At 43.0% G+C, this 17,401-nt stretch overlaps 1 protein-coding gene and 1 long non-coding RNA gene across 4 annotated transcripts in view; one reads left to right on the top strand and one right to left on the bottom strand.

Annotated features, from left to right (window-relative positions):
- The window catches only part of PDGFD (platelet derived growth factor D), a 175,448-nt gene extending 160,343 nt beyond the window's left edge, over positions 1 to 15,105 (bottom strand). For all 3 annotated transcript variants that reach the window (XM_067567692.1, XM_067567707.1, XM_067567697.1), the window contains exon 1: positions 14,460 to 15,105. In XM_067567692.1, coding sequence (XP_067423793.1) covers positions 14,460 to 14,583 — 124 coding nt within the window. In that variant the 5' untranslated portion in view covers positions 14,584 to 15,105. The remainder of the gene's footprint in view (positions 1 to 14,459) is intronic.
- LOC137165698 (uncharacterized) lies at positions 9,478 to 10,728 on the top strand. Its single transcript, XR_010923462.1, has 2 exons — positions 9,478 to 9,530; positions 9,955 to 10,728. It is a non-coding gene; the product is annotated as an uncharacterized lncRNA (long non-coding RNA).
- Positions 15,106 to 17,401: the final 2,296 nt, after the last annotated feature.

Here is a 17,401-nt window from a genome sequence, read left to right as displayed (position 1 = left end):
CAAACTACTAGAAGGTAAAAAAAGGAAACATTGTAACAGACATGGGATCACCCTGCCTATAAAAGACAAAAGATTGATTCAATATAGCACAGAGTGGGGAGAGGCACTCTGGGTCCATTTCACTGAGGACACATCTTGTTAAGCAGGAGTGTTTTTCATGAAAGATTGGATCCAGGTTCCTGTGAAGCCAGCCAGTTCTGAAGCAGACTGGACTTTCTGGGGAACACCTACTTTATTAGCTTAGAAAGGTAGCTATTAATAAGCATCCACCCTAGTTCACGTTTTATTATTTAATTTTGTATTGTAACCATCAGTTTGTCATCACTCACTTTTGTTTCTAGTGGAATCTCTATTCTTTCTCAAATAAACCTGCTTTTGTTTCATTACAAGGGCTGTGTGTTATACGGAGCAGTGATTTAAGGTAAAACTGGGGTACACTGCTCCTTTGGGGGCAAAGGAACAAAGATTTCTCTGAGTAGCTAGCGTCAAGGGCGGGATATCACAGGGGAGTGTTTCAAAGGGACTCGGGACTGGGGGGGTGGGATCTACAGTTAATCTGCAAGGCAAAGTTAAGGCTGGCATAGCTCAGAGGAGAGTGCTTGAGTGGCTAACAGGCTGGTTGTGTTAGGAACTAATACTTACTTACCACAAGCAAGACTCCCTCCCACTGCAGACTGGGAATAACAAGGTGACTCACAGACTTGGATACCCCATGAACTGTCACAGAGACTTACTGCACAAAAGCCAAGAGCCTGGTGGTTAGGGTACCTCCGACGATGGGAGAGAATCAGATTCAAGTCCCTGCTATGCCTGATTCAGCCCTGGGACTTAAAACTGGGTTTTCCACATCATAGTTACCAAGCTATTGGTTATTCTCCCATTATGACCAGAAATAACATCCTGCAGCTGAAAAATCTTCCCAATGAAAGTTTAATTAAAACTGTTATGTGTCTGCAAAAAGAAGAAGTTACTTACTTTGTACGGCACCTGGAGTTCTTCTACATGTTTCATCCCTATGGGTGTTCTGCTTCAGAATGTACAATCTCCCGTGCACTCCTGATCGAACATTTTCATCAGCAGTGTCCACGGGCCGTGCCTGTGTCCTACACATCCTCGTGCTTCAATGTGAGCATATATAGGGGAGGTCAGACCCGCTGCCATTCCTGTTCCTTCTCCACCACTAAGTCCAGAAAGAAAGACTCTGGAACGGAGGGGAAGAAGGTAGAGTGCCGGGTAGTGGAGCACAGCAGATACAAAACATCTCGAAGAACTCGTTACCTTACATGGTAAGTAGCTTTTTCAGCGTATTGTCCCTATGGGTGCTCTTCTTCATGAGATTTCCAAGAAGCACCTCAGTACAGAGGAGGGTGCCAAGGAGGTGGATTCAGTACAGACCGTTGAACAGCATCACCAAAAGCAGCGTCAGCTCTGGAAGTAGGTACAGAGTGTAGTGCTGGGAAAAAGGTGTGTTCCAAAAACCAGGTGGCGGCCTTGAAATATCTGAGATGGGTATGTTTTCAGTAGGGGCACGAGCAATCACTCTGGGAGGGAGATACACCCCCCCAGACTTTGTAACAGGTTAAAATGCACCCCCAAAACCATTTAGATAGTCTCTTGGTGGAGAGAGACTAAAATTAAAATTAAAATGCTCTTTAATTTATTCTAAAATACAGATGAGCTTCACTTCAAGGAGCCAATCGTCCAGATAGTGAAAGTTCTGGTGACTACAATTCAAAACGGATATTGGAGAGCGTTCAGAGAAGAACCACAAGAATGATTAGAAAACATTCCTTATCCTGATAGACTCAAAGAGCTCAATCTATTTAGCCTGACAAACAAGGTTAACAGGTGGCTTGATTACAGTCTATAAGTATCTCTATGGGGAACATGGAATATATAAATAATGTGTTCTTCCATTTAAAAAAAAAAACAAGTCTAAGGCCATGTCTACACTTATGGCGGCAAAGTCACCGCCGTCAGATCGACTTATCTGGATCGACTGAGTGGTCAGTGAAGTCCCACTCAGTCGATCCAGAAGTCAACGTATTAAAACCACCTCCTCAAGTGGCGTAGCACTGCAGTGCAGTGAAGACGGTGCGCAGAAGAGAAGCACAGCAGTCAACTGGAGTTACGCAAGTTCTTTGCATACTTTGCGTAACTCCCATCGATTGCTGCCAAATTGCTGATGTAAGTGTAGACCAAGCCTAAGATGATTCAGTGGCTGGAAGCTGAAGCTTGACATATTCAGACTGGAAATAAGACAAAGTTTAGACAGTGAGGTCAGTTAACCATTGAAACAATTTGCCAAGGGTTGTGGTGGATTCTTAATCACTGACAATTTTCTATCAAGACTGCATGTTTTTCTAAAAGACATGGGAATTATATGGGGAAGTTCTATGGTCTGTGTTATACTGGAGGTCAGACTAGATGATCACAATGGTCCTTTCTGGCCTTGGAATCGATGAACCTATGAATTTTTCTTTTTAACAAATTATTACAATTTTTGTTTGTGCTATGTTTTATAAAATTAATTTATAAATCAAAACCTACATTCTATGACTAAACAATTTGACAATTACCCTGTAAAGAGTCACTAACAAATTAAAATTACCCTTTATCTCTAAATTCTTAGAAGAAACAACTAAAATGACCATAATTGAAACAAATTAAAGATAAATTTATCTAATGCTTTCAGTTTCTTTACTTCATGCATCCAACAGCATTTTATGTATAGTCTGTTTCACTGCTTACTGAAACTACTTTTAATATAGTTTTTTAAATGAACTAGATTTCACGCTGATACCATCCCTTTAATAATTTTGGCAATATCTATAATCTTTACAGACATTTGAATTAAAATGCCTCTGTGGCTAAAATGCATTCCAGATTTTTGTGGTTGCAATCATAATTTTGCCTGTAAGAAAAATAATTGGCTGGAAGTTATCGAAGGCAATCTCTTTGTTTTCAATAAAGTGAATGTAGTGATTGGAAAGCCTGAGAACACTGAAAACTGGACTTCAATTCTCAAATTATTTATTACTTCTTCAGGGCCAGAAGGGTCTTCATAAGGCAATAATTACTGGCTATTACCAAAAAATCGTGTCTAAATATAGGAAAACTTTGGTATCCCATACACCATTGTATACTTAAATGTTGCTGAATGTCTACTTTAACAGTACCCACTACAGATATGGATGGAACCATAGGTGTGCATATCAGAAACTGTATGGGTAGTGGAAGCTCCCCTATAAAAACCCAGCTAATGCCTCTATGGATTTGAATGGATCACTTCTTAGCAGTTCTTTCATCATCGCAAGTCAATCCTTGTCCAAACCTGATGAGACTATCACTTCATTTCACATGGGCTAATGAACACCAGATGATAACACTCTTTGACCACAATAAACTCTAGAGTTGACTAGATTCTGATAATCAGAGTCAGGCATCTGACTGTCCATTTTAACTGGGACCTGCAGGATTTTTAAAGTGACATGAAAGCCATCAAACTAATAAGGAAAGAATCTGTGGTAGGTTGTCCCTGATAACAGCAATGCCGAGCCCAGACTTTGGTTTAGGCCATAAACATATGCAGCCCAGTTTAAAAAAAAAAAAAGACGATGATAGGAACAAACAAAGGAAATGGGTTAACTCCTAGCCCTGTGAAACGTGAGAAAAACATAAGCAGGTGCTGTTGAACTGTGGTAATACAGCCAGGGCCATTAGAAAGAAACTGGATAGTTGCTGGTATTATTGTTCTGGTTTCGCCAACCTGCCAGTGGCATCTTTTTGAAAACAAAATGCTAAATAGTTATGTTTTCCAAACAACAATCATTTGTACTTGAATTTTAAACTACTCCACTGCAGAGGCACAACTCTCTCTCTCTCTCTCTCTTTCTCTCTCTCTCTCTTCATGAAAAATAAGACAAGATTGTTACACAGCCAATATTCTGATCATCAGCTTTTTAAATAACCTGAAAGGTAATTTACCTGACAAGACCTGCATTCAGAATTTTATATTTCTCCTGTGGGAGTTGCTGACATCTCAAAAACTTAATATTAGAAGCTGGATTTGTTACACTACGGCTCCTGGGGAAAATATTGACCTGAGATCCTGCCAGGTGGGTAAAAAGAGAAGCAATTGAAGTGCTTAAAGAGATTTTCTGTTAATTTGTTTAAAAGCCTATAAATTAATCTGATCCAGTCCATCTAAGGTATTGTGATGTGTTCCTTGCAACTTTCTTGAATTTCTCTATGCAACAGGATACAACCAGATTGCAGACACATGCAAAGGAACAGGCACCATGGTGGCAGTCTTCAGTGGTTGTTTTTGCCATTTTATTTCCACCCACCACCACAAAGAAATCAACTTTCAGATAGGCATGCAGAAACTAAGGGATTCATTTATCATGCAAAGCTGTATCAGGATACACGCTGTGATACGACTCTGTTTCATGGTATTCTTGCCCCACAAAACAGCTTCCTCTCCACCCCTCACCAGCAACCCTCATGCTCCTCTGAGCTACGACCATAGCGGTTACTGTAACCTTGGGGGAGAGTGGATTGCCCCTCTACACGTCACTCATTTCTATTAGGGAGGATGACTTCATAGGGAGGTGAAGGATACTCTTTGTCCTCTTCATCTTCCAGAGTGCCTTGGGGGGGCAGTTCTTTGCCCTAATGCCCTTGTTTTTTCTCCTGTCTTACTGCTACAGCTATCGGCTGGGAGTGAAGCTGAAGCATTGTGCAGACCTTTAAAGTTTCTCCATAGCTGTCTGTCAGATTGCTGCAAGAACCTGACTCACTCCACGGTACAGCTGGCAAACATCATTTACAAGGGTCTGGAAAGTGGGAGATAGAGTTACAGACCATCCCTGGGCTGGAGATGAGTAGCTACCTGGCCACTTGCAGGGCGTATGGGTTCTGCTCAGTCTATTAACACCATGACACAGACAGAGATTCTGGCTCCATGAAAGAAATAACAGGCGTGCAGAAACTTTGCGCTCATCCATGTGTGTCAAATGCAGCAAGTTCTCCCTGGGTTTCTGTGATAAGGTTTTAAACCCTTTTTTCTGACATGCTTATAAGACAGTGAAATCATTCCTAACAATGATCATCCCTACTGAGACGTCATGATTACACAGCTGTGTGAAAGGTGTCTGTTTCCATGGAGAAGGGCTACAAATCTAAAGGCATCATTTGCCCAATCAGCTGTGCTGACATCACCTATTTGTTGTTTGCAAATCATTTTTAAGTGATTTCTTGCTGTAAAGTTGAGGGCCCAAAGATGTGAAATGTAATTTCCAAATATCACACTATTCCGGCTATTCGTAATTATGAATATGTATTTACATCCCTACTATGTAACTAATCTGGGTTCACCTTATTTTCAATTCTCAGTTTTGTGGTAGGTCACATCAAATTAGGGGGAAAAAAAGTGCAAGTACTGGAAGTTCTAGAACACTGAGAGAAACTTTCTGCCACTGATCCAGGAAAAAAAGAATCCCTCAGAATCCACTCCATGTCTTTTTAAAATAAAATGCAAACCCATTTGGAGACATAAAAAATACAGGTTTCCTTAAGGCCTGGTTTGGAAATGTACTGTGCACTTGTAGGGTCTTGTAGGATATCCTGTGGATGACACACACTCAGATTCTCACCAGAGGCAGAAGACCAACTGGGCACTTTGAACTCTCAATGTTCTGCATTTTTGCTACAGCTTGTTGAATATTTGCATTCTCTGTTCATGGCTACCAGTGCTAAGGGTTCCCCCCTCCCCACTGTTCAATCACTAATTAAATGTAACAGTAATTTGAATACTCTAACGTACACCTGGAGCCAGACATGACCAACCACTCCACAGAACTCACCAACCTTTCTTTTCATCGTATGTTAATTTGAGAGAGATCCTGCTTCCAATGGGGCCAGTGGGAGTTTTGTCATTGATTTCAGTGGGAGCAAGGTCAAGGCTGTTGCTCTTCAAGCTTTTCATGGAATTAGCGTTTGATCAATAGTTTTATAGAGTACAACCTCATACCGACCAGGCACACCAGGGTTGAAATGCATTAGCAGAAGTTTATTCAGAAGGCAAAGTGTGTCCTCCTGCACAGTCCCTAGTATGCAGGATTCTCTGCTTGCCAAATGAGTGACATTGGCCTTTGCAACATGGGATAAAGATAAAAAATAAGGAACGAAACCAAAAACTGAGTACTCAAATGCCACAAGAAGCTTGAAATCAGGCAGGATTTATTCCCTACCAAAACACGAGAGCCAAACCATGTTCCCAAAAGAAAGCATATTCGCTGTCACTGTAAACAGGACATTTATCTAGCTTTATAAACAGGACACTGATTCATAACAAATTGCCACGAAAACCATTCCAACATTTCAACCCAAAGAGCTTCATCAGGAAGAGGCAAGAGTCTATCTAACAATGTCCCTTCCTAGGAAAATTCTGTCACAACATGGGGAATAAAACTCTTATATACACTATGATTGTTAGATTTTAACTAGTGGGATCTTTGTGTGATGCAGTTTAACCAATCAACTTGAACTTGTTTCTATGTCAGAATGTTAGGTGATTGTTTTAAATTCATAAGGCGTGAGATTCCCCGCTGTGCAGAGTGCCAGCACAGAGCCTGTATACCTCTGAAGTCCCACTTAAGATTTAAACAGCGGATAGGCCTCCTGCTGGACATTTGCTGAGAGTCTCACCTATAGCATGATGATATCTACACACAAGTATGGAGACAAAGCGCATCCATGGAAGAATTTAAAATCTAAAAATTAGTCATTTAATTTGTTATTAATGGGAATACACTTGTACTCTGGTTTGCTGCAGTTAAGTATAATACATATTAGTACTGATAATTCCATCATAAGTATGAAAATTCAACAGCATGATAAACATTCTACTGCACCTTTTGTATATATATTATCAGTGAAATGAAAATCCAATCCCTGAAGAGACCTTTTACTATATAAGTAATACATTTTTTTTGCAGATTTGGTTCCTTTTAGGTAAGGTTTATGTTTGGCCTGGTGAAAATGGGTCAGCAATGCAATGTCCTCAATCTGTGTATTATTTTACTGCAAGATTATTTGTCTTGGACTCTCTATTTTAATGTAAATTCTTTCTTATTTTAAAAAAATAATATAGTTTTTCACAAAATAATGTTTTAAACATCAAAGTGCAGTCTCCATTTTTGCCGTTTGCATTCTGGAAAGTTGTCAAGCAACTGCTTTAAAAAGAAATTTTACTTTCAACTCAAATACCTTAAATTCCAGTGCCAACAAGAGCACATAACCATGCAAAGAGGGTGACAACTGCTTAGAGCAGTTCAAAACAAATATTTGTCATGCGATTCAATTTTCAACTGGAGCTTTCAAAAATGTTATTACAACTTTTTGCTGCTCTCTGAAAAAGCAGAACTGAAGTTTTGTTCTAACTTCAATACTATTTTTTGTAACCCATCATAACACTTTTTCTTACTCTATCTGCTTTCCTCCCCCCTCATTTACATGGTATAGAAAATAAAAATACAGGCCTTAATCCTACAAAGATTTATACACAGGCTTAACTTCAAGCATGTAATTAGTTTCACTGGACCAGTGTATGTTTTCATAGATTCATTGCCACAGATCCACAGTGGATCTGGCTCACTGGGTTCTTATATGCTGAAAATTAAGTACATGCATGTCTTTGAAGGATTAGGGACTTAATAATTCCCTGTGATTTTCCCATTTACATCTCTTCATAGGTCAGTTACAAAATTCTGTCCCACCGCAGGATTTGGGGGAGCGGGGGAGCCATCATTTTAGAATTTAAAAACAATGAAGTTCAATTTCTATAAATTAAAGGAAAACAACAATCAGGTTTTCAAATTAAGTTTGTAAGGTTATTACTAGGGTCCTACCAAATTCACAGTCCATTTTTGTAAATTTCAGTCATAGCATTTTAAAAATCTTGAATCTCACGGTTTCAGATATTTAAATCTTAAATTTTACAGTGTTGTAACAAAGCATGAATATGTATTTTAAAATGGCAAAATATAAATGTGTAAAGCCCTTAAGACTCAGCATTTCTGAAACTGGGGGTCCTGACCCAAAAGGGGGTCACATGGCTATTGAAGGGGCGTTGCGGTATTGCCACCCTTACTTCTGTGCTGCTTTCAGAGCTGGATGCCCAACCTGTGGCCACCACTCTCCAGCTGCCCAGCTCTGAAGGCAGTGCCACCAGCAGCAGCAACGCAGAAGTAAGGGTGGTAATACCATACTATGTCACCCCTATAGCTGTGGTGGCAGTGCTGCCTTCCAAGCTGGGTGGCTGGACAGCGGTGGCCGCTGGCCAGGCAGCCAGCTCTGAAGGCAGCACAAAAGGGTGGTAATACCGCAACCCCCTTTTTGGTTGGGATCCCCAGTTTGAGAAACGCTGTGCAATTCTGTATGCTTTTACCCTATAGTATAGACCAGATTTCATGGGGAAGACCAGATTTCACGGTACATGACACATTTTTCACAGCCATGAATTTGGCAGCGCCCAAGTTATTACTAATAGTACCATTCAATAATTTTCAATAGTAAGAAGCACTATAATTCAGACACCAAATGGAGAGTCTCCAATGGAAATGACTTCCCACTGTGTGATATAAATCTATTTGAGAAAACACATTTGCAGGCTCCTTTGAAGAACGCCATCATTGCTGCTGAATTAACAGTTATAATTTCCCTCTAATTTTCCTTGTTTTTTAGTCCAAACACTTAATTATGTAGATAAAGACACCACCGACTGACAGCGAAGCGATGCTTGAGTCTAAATTTCTTTTATTATTACAGGTTAGGCAAATATTTTTTTCTAAAACCACAAGATTGCTCAGTGGGCCGCAGAAATAAGTGAAGACATACTTGAAACTACTTTTAGCTCATGTTTAACAATTTACTAGATTTCACATTACCAGGGTCCTTTTTAAAAGTAATCACGACATGATGCAGACAGTGTCCATCTAAACTTTCATTACATAAATACTCAATGAAATGTACTAGATTTAAATAGAAAACCTCGTGGTCCAGAGTCTTATCTCAACTACACTGAGGTAAACATTCCAATTTACCCCAGCATATATGACAGCAGAATCTGATGCCATGCCCCAAACCTTTTATCTTATTGAAAAGTAGGTTGCTCTGTTCCATTTTGGTTTGTCTGCGTATTGTTTAAACTTTGGTATTTAATATCTGATGTGCATACTGAGATTGAGCGCACACCTACAAATGTTTTCTCGTAATAGGTAATAAGATACAATTTAAATTTCTCTTACACACTGTGATGGGGTGTTCACCCCAGACAAGGCAAAGAAGGTTAAATTAGGTCAATTAACTTTATATGCCACACATGGAGGAGAGCCAGGGCTCAATAAAGCCTAATGGAAGATGAAGTTCCACTGGGAAGGAACAGATTGGGCCTATAAAGGGATGAAGCTGACACTATGTGGGGGCTGCAGAGAAGCAGTCTGCAGTCACTCCCTGGCAGAAAGGAGGTGTGTTTGGGGCTGCAATGACTATAAGAAGCCCAGGAAAGGAGCAGTCTGATAGTGTTACTCCCCCAGAGGAGGGAGTTTGGGTTGGTAAACACAGAGGAGGGGGACAGAACATAGAAAAGGGAAGTGGGAAGGAGTCCAGGGAAATAGCAAGAGGGTCTGGGAGCAATGTAATAAATAGGTGCTCAGTATTTTTTAGCCAGAGAGTGGTGGCCACAGGCTGGGCGTCCAGCTCTGAAGGCAGCACAGAAGTAAGGGTGGCAATATTGCAATGCCCCTACAATAGCCATGTTACCCCCTTTTGGGTCAGGATCCCCAGTTTCAGAAATGCTGAGTCTTAAGGGCTTTACATGTTTATATTTTACAAAAAGCGCACTACACCTGTGTGTACCTGGATACAGGCAAGAATCTCTGTCTATTACAGATGGGGAAACTGAAGCAGAGAAGGTAAAGGCCCAATCCTGTAAGCCCTCCATGTGTAAATCTCTGATTAACTTCAATGGACTGACTCTGAAGAATCTGCTAACATGTTAAATACATATCACCTGGTGCACAACGACTACTGTAGACAACCCCAAATTGTAACTGTAACTTTTTAAAAATATTTTTGCTAAACTGGGCAGCTGAGTCATCAACACCTGTCCTTTCAAGAGGACAAAGGAGTCATGAGACTGTATCCTTTAAATAGATCATTTATAGTCTTAACGTCTTCAACAGGAAGCACTGTCTGGTTTGGATTGATAGTCATTAAAATATCAAAAAATAGTAAGTGCTGCCCTTCATGTATTGGCTTCTGTTCAAATCAACCTCAGTCTTCAGTAAGTGCAATTTACAAATATGCTCACTTCTTTCAGGCTAAACCAAGACAGCCTGGACTGTAACTCATGTCCTTTGGCTCCAAAAACAGGCCTTTAGTCAACAAGCTCAAGCAACTGTCCTGTTCATAATCATTTGAATTCAATCTGGCCTATTAGCCACTGCTTTGGGTGTGCGGTACCGCTGCTCTCCCCAGCAGCAGCACCAGGATGCATTGTGCCTTGTGTAAGAACAGCTTGTCCTGGAGCTTCCCAAAATATAGCAGGAGCATAACTGAAGTTACACCCTGTAAGAAGCATGGCGGGGACTCCCCTTTATGTTCAGCTCTGCTGGCCATCCCCTTCTTACCACTTTCATGTGGCTAACACTCACTAGAGTGCAAGGAATGCAATTGTGTCTGGCTTCTGTGTGGGTGCACAAGAGAGAGAGGTTCCTTGTGTGTGCACCCCCAGGTACCTGTGCAGGGCTGGCCATAATATGGCCCATATGTCCCATCCAGTAGGCCCAATAGTAAACATGCAATTTTATATACACTCACAGCTGTCAAAAAAGAGCCCAATCCTGCTCTCATTGAAGTCAATTATCAGCCTCATTGACTTCAGTGGGAGCCAGCCTTAAAGGATCACAGGATGATAATGAGCCACCAATGTGATGTGGCTTGAAAAAAGCTAATGTAGTCCTAGGCTGCATCAGGCAAGGTTTTTCCAGTAGAGACAGGGAGGTGTTAGTACCATTATACAAAGCACTGGTGAGACCTCATCTGGAATACTGTGTGCAGTTCTGGTCTCCCATGTTTAAGAAAGATTAATTCAAACTGGAACAGTGCAGAAAAGGGCTGCTAGGATGATCCGAAGAATGGAAAACCTGCCTTATGAGAGGAGACTCGAAGAGTTTGGCTTGTTTAGCCAAACCAAAAGAAGGCTGAGGGGAGATATGATTGCTCTCTATAAATACATCAGAGGGATAAATACAGGGAGGGAGAGGAGTTATTTAAGTTCAGCACCAATGTGGACATAAGAACGAATGGATGTAAACTGGCCATCAGGAAGTTTAGACTTGAAATTAGACGAAGGTTTCTAACCATCAGGGGAGTGAAGTTCTGGAACAGCTTTCCAAGGGGAGCAGTGGGGGCAAGACACCTACCTGGCTTCAAGACTGAGCTTGATAAGTTTATGGAGGGGATGGTATGATGGGACAGCCTAATTTGGCAACTGACTGATCTTAGATTACTCATGGTAAATATGCCGCTTGGCCTGTGAAGGGATGTTAGATGGAGCGGATTCTGAGTTAATACAGAGAATTCTTTCTGGATGTCTGGCTGGTTTAACTGATTGCCATATTTGGAGTCGGCAAGGAATTTTCCCCTAGGGCAGCTTGGCATAGGCCCTGGGGTTTTTCACCTTCCTCTGTAGCATGGGGCACGGGTCACTTGCTGGTGGATTCTCTGAACCTTGAAGTCTTTAAATCATTATTTGAGGACTCCAGTGACTCAGTCATAGGTTAGAGGTCTATTACAGGAGTGGGTAGATGAAGTTCTGTGGTCTGCGTTGTGCAGAAGGTCAGACTAGATGATCATAATGGTCCCTTCTGATCTTACAGTCTATGAGGTACCAAGCTTAGTCCTCAAGTCAAGTCATCCCAGTTGACATGAAAGCAGTTTTCTAATCATGCCACGCATACTTCTTTCCCTTGGAAATTCCCAAGATGAGAAACAGTGGCAGTGCCAACCTAGATGGGTTTTTTCCTCAGGGGTAAAATGATCTATTCTCAAGCTGATCATAAGCTTGTGAGAAAACTAGTTTTACATCATCCATCACTGTGCTCCACTCATGGTCCATGTGAAAAGAGGATCAGAGAGAAGCGTATCATTTTTAAAAGGTTTTGGGTAAATTGTTTCAGGGAGCTCCTCTGAAACCCCTGTTTGGGGTTTAAGTTGGATAAGTGAGCTGCCTTCTTAGCACAGGTCAGTGATAGTTGGCCATCCTACACTTCTTAAGATGAGAAATCAGCAGACAAAAAGGATATGAAGCTTAATAAAATATTCAACAGTTTCAGTGAAATCACTGAGCATGTATCTTTATTATACCAACATACACTATTTTTAACAAAAGGACACATGAATGACTGCATCAGATTGCAAGGATAGAAATAACTTCAGTTATATGCTTTTTTCCTCCTCCAGGAGCTAGGAAAAAGGGAAGATGCCTAAACATTTCTCCATGACTTCTTGGGGTGATCATCAGATGGATACAAAAGATTACTAGATTTATGGCCCCAAAGTTAAAACTAAATATTTCCCCAATTAACAAAAACTTAATTTAACTTCAAGACACAATGAAAAATAAAAAACGCAAAAAGCACAATCTTGGACATGACACTGGAGAATGAATATTAAAGACAGGCCTATGCACAATAAAGAATTCAGACAACTGAAAGAGATTAACTGGAAGCTTCATCTTAACTTCTGTTCATTTTTCAGAAAGAACTGTCTTTGCCTACATTCTTGGATTTCCAACAGCAAAAAGCTAGACTGGAATGTTTAAAAGCAGGACTTCTTACACAAAACTACACCAGAGGCAACAGTCAGAAAGACTGTGGCAACCCAATCAAGAAACTAAACCAAACCAGGAGGTTTTGCCATTATTATCTTTAAATTATGAACAATTATCACAAAATTCCCTTCAGTGGAATTCAGAAGGGGCAGCTCCTTTACTTGACAGAAGCACATTATTACCTTCAGCTAGATCACTTTATAATCTGGAAGAAGGTACAGCAAGTTGGGCATCAAGTGTCCTTCTATGATACTCTGGACATATAGGGTAAGGCACACTCTCTGAAAAGGGTTGTAACTAAACAGACTTCCCAAAAAAATCTGCTGCCACCTTTCCGTTTCCACAAGTGGCCTTTAGAAAAAGAATGTGTAATGAGTGCCTAGGACTGGAGCCATATCAAAAAGCAGCTAATTTGAAGGAATCCATTACAACAGGTGGAAGAGATTAGAAAAATCCCACAATCTGACACTTGATACAGCCCTGCCTATCCCAAAACCTTTTAGAGATGCTACTGCCTTAAGGGCTTCAAGAAGCAAATAGCTGCTGTGGAGTGGTGTTGTGCTACAGCTGTTTGCAGCTGGAAGCCCCTGAAGCAGCAGCAATAGCACTAGTTGTACTCTCACTGTGGGTTTGGATATCATTCGCTGCTTATTGCATTCTCTCCCCCTTATCCTCCTTGCCCCCTCTCAAAGAAAAAAGCCACAGACGTACAGAACCTGGGTGCCGGAATCCGGGAGTTTATTAAACAGGAGCCACTACTACAGCTGCATGGTTCAAAAATAAACAAAGTATCCAACAAGAAAATCTTAAAACCGAACCATTCAAGTCGACCCATCAAAGTGTTTATAAAAGTCAGACCTCACTAGGGCAGGGTGTTTGAGGGAGAGCCAGTCATCTTTAGGTAATCTACTGTCACTGAGACAGTTAATGCCATTGACACAAAGAGAAGGAAAAGCTCAGATTATTATTGTTGTTTGTGTTCAGTAGCACCCAATATAGGGTGGATACTGTAGGCAGCAGTTTACAATCTAGAGGCAACTCAGAGGGTGCAACACAGAGAACTAACAGTGTAGGTGCCCTGCTGAGCCAATGAGCCATTGGAAAGCCTCCTGAAGTTACACGGAGCAGTTTGCAGCGGTTCTTCTCTTCCCTGCCTTGTGCGTGGGCACCCGTAGACAAGAGGCATTACAGGTGATTGCAGAATAATGCTGTCGTGGGAGCACCCGTCCCCCACTCATACAGCACGGCTGGGAGGAAAAGAGCGGATTGGGGCAACTTTCATCCACTTGGTCCAGCACCCACCTCCAGCCGGAGAGATGTTAGTTCTCTCTTCCCAGCCAAGCCATGCGTAGGGTTCGGCTCGGTAATGTACAGCAAGCCCTGGTAAGCTATCCCAGGCACCCCCCGGGCCCTGTGCAGTGCACTGGGAACAGCGTACAGAGAAGGGGCTCGCGCTAGGTACACTTCAGGGAGAGGAAGGGGCCGGGATGGGGCAGGATTCACGCCGGGGTTTGCATGAGTCCTGTCAATACGAGCGATAAGAAACAAGAAAGCCACTTACCATCGCGCCTGAGGTTAGAGGACCGCAAGGCTTTTATAGATCCGCTCTGGGCAGTGGTGCCCTGACGGCTGCAAAAGTTTGCACAGACTACAACGTAGAGGAGGAGGCGGACGGGCAGTTGCATTGGGATCCGCTGTGAGGGGGACCGTATCTGCCCGAAGAAACCCGGCTCCCCCCTGCAAGGAAGCCCTTCCCCCCACCCCCCGCCTCTTTCCCTCCCGGGGCTTTACTTTTGGTTGTGGATGCTGAGCCCAAAGCCCCTGAGCTACTCCCCGAGCCGCCCCCACACTCCCTGCTGCATCGCTGAACTTTCTGCGGCCGCTCGCTGCCTTCCGAGCTCGCCAGGTGCGGAGGGGAGGGGAAAGGGAAGGGAAGGACGGGTCGAGCAGCCCAGCGGCAGCGCCCCGAACTCGGCGGGAGATCACCAGGTGCCGCGGGGCTCCGAGCAGGCGGGCTGGGCTGAGCCGAGCCCGGAGACGCGGAACGTCCCCCGCCTTGGGGCTGCCTGGTCCGGCTCGAGCGGCAGCTCAGCGGCGGCGGCTGGTGCCCAGAGGCTCGGCGGCAGCCCCCAGCGCAGCGCGGCGCAGCATGCCCGGAGCGAGCCGGCTCCCCGCCGTGTCATTCGGGAGGAAGAACGCGGCGGCGGCGGCCCCTCCAGGGGGGAGGGAGGAGGCGGCTCTGGTCTTGGGGGCAGGGAAGGGGGAGGAGGGGAGTGGCACTGACCAGGGAAAGGCAGCGTGGCGGGCCAGGCCGGGGAGGGTGGAGAGGGGAGGACCGGCTGGGGCTAGGGGAAGGAAGGCGGCGCCGGCCAGGGCAGCAGGGTCTACTGCCTGCCGCTCACGGGGCCTGGCCCGTTCTCACGGCCACGGGGCAGGAATCGAAGCGGGCCCGGCGCCTGGTGGGCAGGGAGCGCCCCTCACGCTGGGCCGGCGCCAGGGGTAAAGGGTCAGCGCCCGCCGGCCTCCCTCTGAGTGCCCATGGCAGCATGGCCGGGGGGAGCGCAGGGCAGGGATGGCACATTCCGAAAAGGCTCGGGTCCAAGGGATGCCACGGGGGGAAGCGGGGGTCACCGGCCTTCAGCATTCAGCCTGCTCTGGCCCAAGGGCGGTGGTGTGAGGGTGGGCGCAGCCTGAGCTGGGCTGACTCTGGCAGGTGAAAGTTACTCACAAGTCTAAGGGTTTGGAGGAGTAGGGCCCTGAGTCTTATAAATGGGAGTCCCCTCCCATATCCCTTCTGTGTGTAATCCAGTTCATTAATGCCATAATTAGTCAACAGGCTTTAAAGAGTAACAAGATGTGGAAGAGGAGCAAAGCCACAATCATCTAGCTTTAAAGAGGAAAGTGCCTCAGGTTTCTACCATATTATACCAAACCAAATGACATGTTGTCTCATGGCATCCAACCTCCAAAGCCTCTAGGACCCTCTGACCATCCCAGAGCTTAGGATCCAGCGCATCTACACAGCAATGAAACAGCCTCTGGGCCCAAGCCTGAATCAGCTGGCATGGGCTAGCCATGGGTATCTAGCTGCTGTGTAGACTTACCCTCAGGCAACCATGGTTATGTATTAGAGTAATGCCTTAAGGCCCCAATTAGGATTGGGTTACAATTGCACAAAACTATAGAAAGACAATGCCCCTGCCCTGAAAAGCTCACAATCTAAGAAAGGCATAATCAGGGGAAGGTGAGAGGGAAGTGATCTAGTTGCTGGTTAGGGGCATGTCTAGTTAATTTTCCTTTTTTCCCCCTCTGGATATATTAATGATATAATTTCACTTATTTTAATATCTCATTTATATACATTTGCCTGTTTTTATTTATTTTTAAATAAAATTTATTGTCCTTGCCTACTCAATTTACTTTTCAATGTATTTATTTTGTAAAACCTTAGTCCCAGTGCAACAAGTTACAACAGCATAAAACTACATGACAGTTTAGGCCTGGAAGTGGAGAAGAATATCCATATTGTGATGTTTTAGGATCATCATTTGATTACAACTGTGCTCACAAGAATGCCTAGGGCTATGTTATCTTCAGTAGCATGACAGGATGGCAATGGGTCTGTAACAGCAATCTTTCCTATATGCATGTTGTACGTTGTAAGGAATCTTTAGGGGTGTAATTTTGTAATGCATAGTTTATTAGTTTTTTATAGTTGGCCTTGGAAGGATTAGGTTTTTCTCGGTAAATGTCGATTTCACCAACACATCCAAACAGATCCAGAAACGTTTTTATTGATAATAATAGAAATTTACAGATAGGCAAAGTAAGATAAATGCTCCTTGAGAACTGACTGGAGTTTGATTTAAGGATATTCATTTTGTATATTAATGTGATGTTGACAATTTGTATTTTATAACTTTAATTTTTTGAATCTCAATGTCTGCTGTCATTAAATAATTAGTGCCTGAGGCCACTCATAGTTTCCTGCAACTGTGAACATTTAAATCCAGAAAAATAAAAAAATGCTTAAAATAAATATTGATATTATCCATCAAATTATTTTTTTAAAAGTCGAATTAGCCAAGCATATTCATACTCATCATTTCCGGAACCAAAGCTGGTAATGGGCCCCATCCAGCTCCCACAGAAATCAACGGAAAGACTCCTATTGGCTTCTCAGATTTAGCAGGAGATGGATATGTCCCTACTGAGGTTAGTGAAACATATGTTTGCAGACATCCCAGTTAGTTTGTGTTCTCAACCCTGCAAAGCATCATACTGCTATCTTGATTTAAGTGAAATTTCATGTAGAAGGTCCAAAACCGAAATATCTTTTTAAGAGAAAATGATGGCGTCCTTGTATTTTCAGGACACAAAAATACAAGATGGTGCTTTAATGGGACTCCACCCAGAAGTCAGGAACTATCATCAGACATTTCAGTCAGGATGCTAAAAATCTCATTTTCTCATTTCTGTTTCCGTGCAAAGAGTTATTGGGCT

Source organism: Emydura macquarii, unplaced genomic scaffold (assembly GCF_026122565.2).
Source record: "Emydura macquarii macquarii isolate MOO-44397 ecotype Brisbane River unplaced genomic scaffold, CSIRO-AGI_Emac_v2 contig_318, whole genome shotgun sequence".
NCBI classification, from domain to species: Eukaryota; Metazoa; Chordata; order Testudines; family Chelidae; genus Emydura; species Emydura macquarii.
The sequence above is the reverse complement of the archived record's forward strand: the minus strand, read 5'-3'. Positions and strand labels throughout refer to the sequence as shown.